Source organism: Athene cunicularia (assembly GCF_003259725.1).
Source record: "Athene cunicularia isolate RWA chromosome 4 unlocalized genomic scaffold, athCun1 chr4_part2, whole genome shotgun sequence".
NCBI lineage: Eukaryota > Metazoa > Chordata > Aves > Strigiformes > Strigidae > Athene > Athene cunicularia.
The window spans coordinates 19,058,052-19,066,320 of record NW_020799099.1 but is presented as its reverse complement, the minus strand read 5'-3'; the positions used below and the strand labels follow the sequence as shown (position 1 = coordinate 19,066,320).

Sequence of the window (8,269 nt, the reverse complement as noted above, 5' to 3'; positions counted from 1 at the left end):
GCCACACCGCCGTAGTCGCCTCCCCGGCCTGACCCGGGCGGGCAGGGAGCAGTTCTCGGCTCGGTCTCGCTGGGCGCCCGGATTCCGCCCCAATGGCTGTGCTCTGAGCCAGCTCTGCTCCCACCTGTGCCAGCTTCCAGGCCAATAAAACCAGAGAAAGCTACAGGTGTAGCAAGCACACTTTGAAGATCAGTCATGGTTTGGGTGGGTTTTTCGTTCTAGTGTCGTTGCTTGTAGCAGACGCCGACAAGCCGAGGTTGGCTGTGAGGGGGTGCTGCTGCTCACCCTGCCGTGGCAGCGGGGCGAGCAAGGGTGGAAATGGGTGCTGCAGCCAGGTTTAGGGGCCTTTAGGCCCTGCCCAGGCAGGCAGTGACACAGGTGAGCCGACTGCTTTGAAATCAGCTTTAGTACGTGCTGGCAGGCTCAACGGCTGTGCTTAATGCCTCTGCTCAGAATGAGGAAAGCTGTGCTTCCCTCCTCCCATGGCTGCCAGGGCTCCATGGGATTAAGAGGAGTGAAAAGTAAGAAAACCTTATTTTTATCCGATGGTTTTGATGACACTGCTGAGTTCATGCAGGGGCTAGCGAGGTATTTTTAAGTGGTGGCATTCCTCTGAGCAGATTTCTAGCTCCCAAGGTCCCCCAGCAATGCTGTGTTCCCTCTGCCCCCTAAAAAGGGGATACGTGCCTTCAAGCTTCATATTTTTAAAGGCCACCACCAATTAGCTTTTTAAACTTGAGTGTCAGTAGTTAACAAAGGGCAACATTGTTTCTCCTTCAGATAACTTCATGGAAGAATGCTGCCCTAGTACAGGAGTCGGTTCTGGAGACTGGGATTATATTATATGAGAAAAATGTATTTTGGGCAGCCTAAATATGTAGATATCTGTTCACCCCTGGTTAACGAGGGACACAAAGTTAGCAAACATACGAGTGTGTGCTACTATAATACCCTTCTCATCTCCATCAGTGTTTATCTCAAGTTTCATTGGTTCCAGATATACACACTCTTTCAGTTTTAGTGCTGGTTTCAGGTTTACTACAGCTATGTTAAAGCCACCAAACTGTGTGGTGCCACTATAGTAAGACACTGACCTTTAACTGCTGTTAGTATTTAATATTTGCTGTCATATTTGATTTGGATTGCTATTGCCTGCATTACTTTAAAAATAGCTAGATTTGCATTTGCTTTTACTAGCGTCTATTTAAAACCTTACTCGTGTTACTATTAATATCTAGCTTTACACACCAGCATCAAGTCTAAATGTGCCATTGTCCCTATGAGGAAACCTTTGTTTTCTTTTGGCCATTAAAAGACTGCAGATCAGTTACTGATAGAAGCCCACTTGGTTGCTTGTTTTTTTAAAAAAAAGCAAAAAGCCATCTAACAAAGTCAGATGTGCTTTTTCTTAGAATGAAGAAACTGCTTACGCATTTTGATTTATAAATCTGTTTTTCTCATATTGCACTTTCCAAACAGCAGTACTGGTAATCCAGACCCCTATGTCCTCAGACACCAATACAGAGTAAAGCAATGTTTTCAGAAGTCTGCCAAGTGCCAAGTGGTGACAAAGCAAAATGAAGACCTGAGCAATTGCAAATATTGAGGAAGAGCTGTCTAACTGAACTTCAGTATTTTGATGGAGCCAAAATGTGATGAATATTCAAGATGATCATTCAAATTATGAGTTCCCCCCCAGCAATAACAAACTCAACATGCCATAGCTTAAAACTGCATATCAAAGCATTTTGTATAAACAGCACTGCAGGTCAAGAGGCAGAGCATGGAGAGAGGAAAAAAAGATACTCTATGGAGGCTCGGGTGGGGACACAGACATCACTCTGTGGGCCAGGTCTGACTGCAGCACTCTTGGGGCAAGGCTTATGATGCAAGTGACATGCACAACTCACCTTTAGCCAGTGGCTTAGCTGGGCATCTCCCTCCTCCCTGTCCCCCATGGCAGAAACAGGGGGTGGGTGTCTTATTCACCATGCAGTGGGAGCTGGGGCACCTAGGGACCAGCTGAAGGCCAGAGATGGACTTGGGTACTTAGGTGCACATAGCTGGAAGTTTGAATTGAAAACTGAGATCTTCACACTGTTGCTTCTGAAGAGAAGACAAAAACATTTTGTTGACCTCAGGAGATGTGAGGAAATCTCACTAGTTTTATTAGGTCATATAAAGATATGAGCCTTATAGTTTGGACTCTGGAAAATGTGCAGCAACAGTAATACTTTGACCCCAGTACATATGCCAGCATGGCGTGAAGCATACATTAGGGGCTGATCCTGCAACCTCTGCGTGTAGTGGACTTTGGTGGGCACAACACTTCTTTCATTGATGTAATCTGACTTCAAGGAAGTCACTGCTGATTTACTCCAGCCATAGCTGAGGTGAGAAGGCTCAGGCCTCCTGTTTTTAAGACATTTGAAGAATATAGCAAATATGCATTACAGGTGTGTATATAGGTGTATATATGTATATGCTTGTGGAAATGTATGTGCACTATTTCTCCACATGGCGGTTACGCCCTCGTTCTGTAATTGACACTACTACAGTGATATGCTGATTTACCTCAGCGGGAGATCTGGCCTCTGATATCCTACTGTTTGAGAAGCCCTTTTTAAAAATAACTTTATTTCAAGGAAGAAATACATTTCCTGTGTCCCGAGAGTGGAAGAAGACAATTGATCTTCTCCAGATTTCAGACCAACATCAACTGCTCCTTGTGAGTGAAGTGTCAACGTTGCATTTCCAAAGCAGGATCCATACCTCTGGTGTGTCTCTAGCCAGAGTTGGTTTTGCACACAGGTAGTGTCCATATTTTCTTCAAAAAAGCACAGAAAGCCTGACAAGCTCCTTGTTTACCAAACACAGCAAAAGGATCAGCTGGTGTCCTCTGCCTCAGTCCCTTGAATTCAGGAGTGTGTCACAGCCTGCGCCAGGGAAGCATCATAAATAACTACAAATTGGGAAGAAGCAATAGCAGTCTGCAGGGTTTCCTACTAATCGTGGGGACTTCCACAAGGTGCAGTGAGATGAGTGCAAGTGAGGAGCATTGGCATGGACCTGTTGTTTCCCCGCTGCTGGGTGATGATTGACATCCATGGTGCTCAGCTTCTCTTTTACCTCAAGGCAGCAAAGGAGACATTTCTACCACTGGAGGTGAAGGCTGTTCTCACTTTACAATGCCTTACTAATACAGAGGAGCTGGGGGCAGAAATGGCCTGCTGGAAGCAGCTAAACACAGCCTGGCGTGGCACTGGTTCAGTCGAGATGTTTGCAGCTCACAGTCTTGCTAAAGCAACATCTGGAAGTGAAGCAAAAGAGCGTGGTGATGGCTCACAGGTGTGTCTCCTCTAGAAGCAAGACCAAATCCTCCCCCTGTGCAGAGACAGGGAGGCTTCATATGCTGGGGGAGGGGGTGCCCCACTGCAGGCTGTGACACCCAGGGTGTGCCAAGGAATGTGAGGGGGTGACCTACTGCCCCACTGTACCCTGAGGGACAAGGAGGTCCTTTATCGAGCCATGTGGCCATGAGGCTTAGTGCAAGATGGCCTGAGATTTACTTTCAGAGGAGACTGGGAAGTGCATGGGTTAGTCAACTGGGGGCTTTTCAGGGGAGGTGGTGAAACGAGTGTGAGAAAAGAGGAAAACAGGGGTGAAAAGGAGGGCTTGCTTTGCCCTCCTCCCAGATCCAGCCAAACGGGTACTCTTCGCCGAGGTGGGACAGAATGGCTGGTTTATCTCATCCTTTCGGTCTCCAACCTCTGCCACTGCAATAATGTAAGATGGGGGATGGGGCTGATGAAAGAGAAAGACCTTATTTGGTATGATACAATACAGCAGGAACTGACATCACATCTGAGTCTCCATAACAAAGTAGCATCACTTTTTAGGATGGCACTGATAAATCTTATGTACTTCTGCTTCCAGGAAGACCCTTAAAAAGCATCTGCCTCTAGGGTTGCTTGCAGACACAAGACAGTGGAGACTGGTCAGGATTTGGCCGCTGGCTGCCACAGACCTGATTGCCCTTTTGTTCAGGCAAAGGAGGAGTGGCTGGATCTCCAAGTCCTGCCAGGACTGGAGGTGGGCTCCCCCACTCAGAAATGTGGGTGTGTGGGCTCAGTATTCAAAAATGAAAGCCGAGGTGATCGATAAAATGGGGTAGAAACCACCAGTTACCTCAGTTCTTAATAATTAACTGGAAGTCCTTTAATGAACTTAGTACCTGAGTGTGGAATTTGGAATCTGACCTTTACTACATCTAGATAAACAGTGTGGCCGACCTGGCAGCTCTCTCTGCAAGTGCCTCTCCACTCTCAGGAGCTCACTTCTTGGAGGCTCTCACACTTCATGCTGCAGTCAGGAGCTCAGAGGAGTCCAGCATGATTCTTCTTACTGTGCTGTTCCTTTGCATCATTTCCACCTACTCAGCCTCTGTTAAAGGTAGGTCTGTAATGGGCTTGGTTCAGCTTTTGGCTTAGTGAAGGCACAACCAGTGTAAGCATGCAGATCTGTTTTGCATAAAACATTATCATCTTTACTCATCCATGTTTGAGTAATACAAAATATGTTTAAAAATTACAAAGGTTTAAGCACCTGTGGCATTCACATCAGCAGAGGGGATGGAGGAGACAATGTTTTCAGGTGCACAGGGCCAGCATGTGGGCCAGGAGACTGGGGATCTTGACCTTGCTTAGTCAGGACATGCTGTGGAGGCACTGACTTGAAAGGGACTATTCACATGCTCAAAAGTTAAACACAGAGAAGTGCTCTGGTGGAGCAGAGCCAGGAAGTGCTCAGGGATCTCCAGGTTTCAGCTTCTGAGCAGTTGACTCAGCTATCACTGAAGTCAGTAACAAGCATCCTATTAATTTCATGGGGATCTAGCTCTGCAATAAGTTATGAAAACCTGGATGTCTGCACAAGCCCTGGGAGCAGGGCTTTACTCAGGTGTCCTGACAAAGGTCAAGGGTATGAAGTCTGGAGACTGCCTGCTTCAGCAGTGCCAGTGTATGATGCGAGGAAAGGTGTCTTTAGTTGTAGCCCTTCGTGTACAACCTGACATTAAATTTAGAGGAGTAGCAACCTTAAAACATGAGCTGACACCTAGTTTTTAGTTTAATGAGGATGTCCTCATCATGATGAAGAGTAGGGAGGACATGCCATCCTAGGTTAAACTGTTAAAAAGGCTGTAGAGTTGCTCTCATGAGTGCCTCCTCTTGCTCCCTGCAGGGGATCCAGGACACTGTATCTGTGTAATCACAGAGCAGCAACTTTCCTCTCCCTACCTCTCTACCCCCTTACAACAAGAGTTATGAAGCAGACAAGTTTGCAGGCAGTTCCTCTACCCATGAGTGTATTTCAGGAGACTGCCTAGTAACATTTATGGCTAGATACCAACATGTCACATTTCTGTTGTCTGCTCTTTCCAGCTTCTTCTTAATATTAAGCAAAGCTGCTTCCCAATGTGATGAAATATTTGCTTGTCACTTTACATCCCCAGGGTACTGAACAAGCATTTTCTCATCAATTAGTCCTCCTTCAGCTCTGCAAGATCTCATGTCTCTTGTGCAGAGAGATTGACTGTTAAATTACTGGCCTAAAGGCCACGTAGTGCCTTAATGACAGAGCTGTGGTTAGGATGTTTTACCTTTCCACCAGGCCATGATGCCTTTTGGAAATATTGAAGAAATATTATTTTCTTTTAAGTCACCTAGATCAGCATGCATGAAACTTTCCTGCTGCAGTTCCACTTGAAAAATGTTTTCAAAGCAGTGGATGGGTTTTGCTTTTTAAAGCTATCTGGATTCAGAAACAGTGGCAAATATAATTTATGAAGGTAGAGCCAGCAAGTAGTTAGAGATGCACATGCTGTGCATGCCATATGTATTAATAAAAGGCACAGGACTTGACAGCTGTTTCTACTCATGCAGTGTAACCTTCTGTATTATACAGTATCATGATTTAATTATAGACTTGGCATGTTACCCTTAATGACAGACACTTAACATTACTAGTCAAACTATGTGTTATGCACTCCACATTGAAAGCAGGCACTTCTGACCCGAAGAGAGCATGGCTGATTGCAATCTTTATGTCCATCTCTCCTCCCTTCTCAGTCAGTGGGACATTTGCCATCAGCTGAAATGGCAATGGCTATACAGGCGGCAAGGATCTCAGTGCTGTGCTGAATACAAAGGAAAGAGCTTCTAAAGGCAGGTGGTTGTGGGATTTTTTTAGGGAAAGTTTCTCTCAGAAAGGTGTAGGAATATTTCTTTTTAAATAGTACCAGTGTTCTCTTCTTGAAAGATGGCATGAAAATATAGTTATGCTGTTTTGAATACTAGTTCTGGGCAGTGACACTGTGTCTCTGTCCCTCAGCCACCAATATCCCCTTTGCCTCTCAAACTGATCATGCTATCCAGTTGTCTCTCTTGGCTTCCCCAGGGGTAAGTGCTAACTCCTCAGGACTGCTTTCAGTACTGCCTCATCCCTTCTGCTTCTCTTATCTTGATCCACTACTGGCTCACCATTTTCTATCTGTGTGACACCAGTCTCACAGCTAAAGGTGTCTTCTGCCCTGGCTCCTGCAGTGTTTTCCACATATGTAATCGTGAAAGCTTTCAGAACCTAATATTCTTCTAGTGCCCATAAATACTTTGTAATTATTCACCTCTTCCATGACACTTGCAAGAAGCTGCTACGTTATTTATTCTTCTGTTTCCTTTAGGATGGAACAGCTTATTTATATGTGGGGACAAATAAATGTTAAAAGGGAGGAAGAGGGAAGGAACTCTTGCAAGAGGAAAAGAAGATCTATGGGTTGAGCTGTGGTAAAAGGAAGAGAATAGGTGAAATGTGCTTTTAGTTGAAAAGAGAGAGAGAGCAAAACCACAAACATCCACCTTAACTAGTAAGACACATGTCTTTCAGCACCCAGATCATTTTCCTTGGACGTGCTTTTCCCCCACCTTTTATCTTTAGATGGGGCTGTGTCACTCTCTGTGTTTAGAAAGCACCTAGTTGGTGGCATTAATAAAAATCTCAGCTGATACTAAATCATTATCACTGCTGTTTCGGCTGCAAATGAAGGACATTTTGAACCAGGAAGCAAGCAGCTCTGAGGTACTGCAAGGAACCAGGTGTGTCCCTGAAAGGCACAGCCATCTCTGGAGAGGCACTGAGCACCCTCTGCTTTCAAGGGCAAGGTCGCTCCAAGTCTGAGAGGAGTGAGGAGAATTGTGGAAGTGGCTAGGAAATTCACAGTAAACCTGAAGGAAGGGTCTTACGATGCCTCTTGGTGACTTTATTTTGAAGCAGACACACAAGACATGCAAAACCAGAAGAGCCCTGTCATGCTAACATTAATGCTTCAGCTTCACTGCACAAAAATAAATAGTTACAGCTTTGAGCTCTCACATGCAAACAGGCTGCTCCCCCTGGGATTACCAACTTTGCTGCACCACATCTCCAGCTGGTGTAAAGCATGAGTTAGTTTAGTTCTGTGTAGCTTTGCCAGTTTATGCAACTTGCAGACCAAACTTGGTGGGGACACTGTTTTTCTCAGGGAAAGGTTCTTTGAAGCTGACCTTAATCTACTCCTATGATATCTGAGCAAACAGAGGAAGGAAATGAGCAAAACCTTAAAAAAAGGGGGTTTTGATTCTATGAGCACTGTAGAATATATCTGTCCAGCCATGATGAAACTACACTGTGTGCCTACTTAATTGGGATTTAAAATCTGAGAGTGAAATAAGAAAATACTTTGGTTTTCCTTCTTACTAGTGCAGTGATTTGAAATTTACTTGAGTCAGATAAAAAACTGAGGGACATGACATAAATCAAGATAGTCTGTTGATTCTCTGCAAGGGACTTTGAACACACTGATTACATTACAGCATGCTTAAGAATTTGTACGAGATGTTTTGATAGATATTTCTTCTTTTTTTTTGTTTTTCCTTCACTTGTCATAAGACTGAGATACAGCTCCCTAAGGACAGCACTTTGCTTTTCTTAGATTAACTCTGTTGTGAAGTTGTCATTTCTGCTCTGTACCTCCTGAACTTTGTGAAGAAATTCCCAGTGGATTCAGTGGTGCAGCGTTTGGGTCTGAGAGGCTAGTGCTGTGCTGCTTACAGATAGCACCTGAGGTCACTGAACGTGTATTTGCTTTGTGGATGTAAGAGCACTTTGTGCACAGCCACCTTCCCTTCCCTTCCCTTCCCTTCCCTTCCCTTCCCTTCCCTTAATTTTTTTGTTT

The 8,269-nt window shown here is 44.9% G+C and overlaps 1 protein-coding gene across 1 annotated transcript in view; it reads left to right on the top strand.

Annotated features, from left to right (window-relative positions):
- Nucleotides 1–4,343: 4,343 nt before the first annotated feature.
- The window catches only part of MTTP (microsomal triglyceride transfer protein), a 28,461-nt gene continuing 24,535 nt past the window's right edge, over nucleotides 4,344–8,269 (top strand). The window contains exon 1 of the mRNA XM_026847868.1: nucleotides 4,344–4,452. Coding sequence (XP_026703669.1) covers nucleotides 4,392–4,452 — 61 coding nt within the window. The 5' untranslated portion in view covers nucleotides 4,344–4,391. The remainder of the gene's footprint in view (nucleotides 4,453–8,269) is intronic.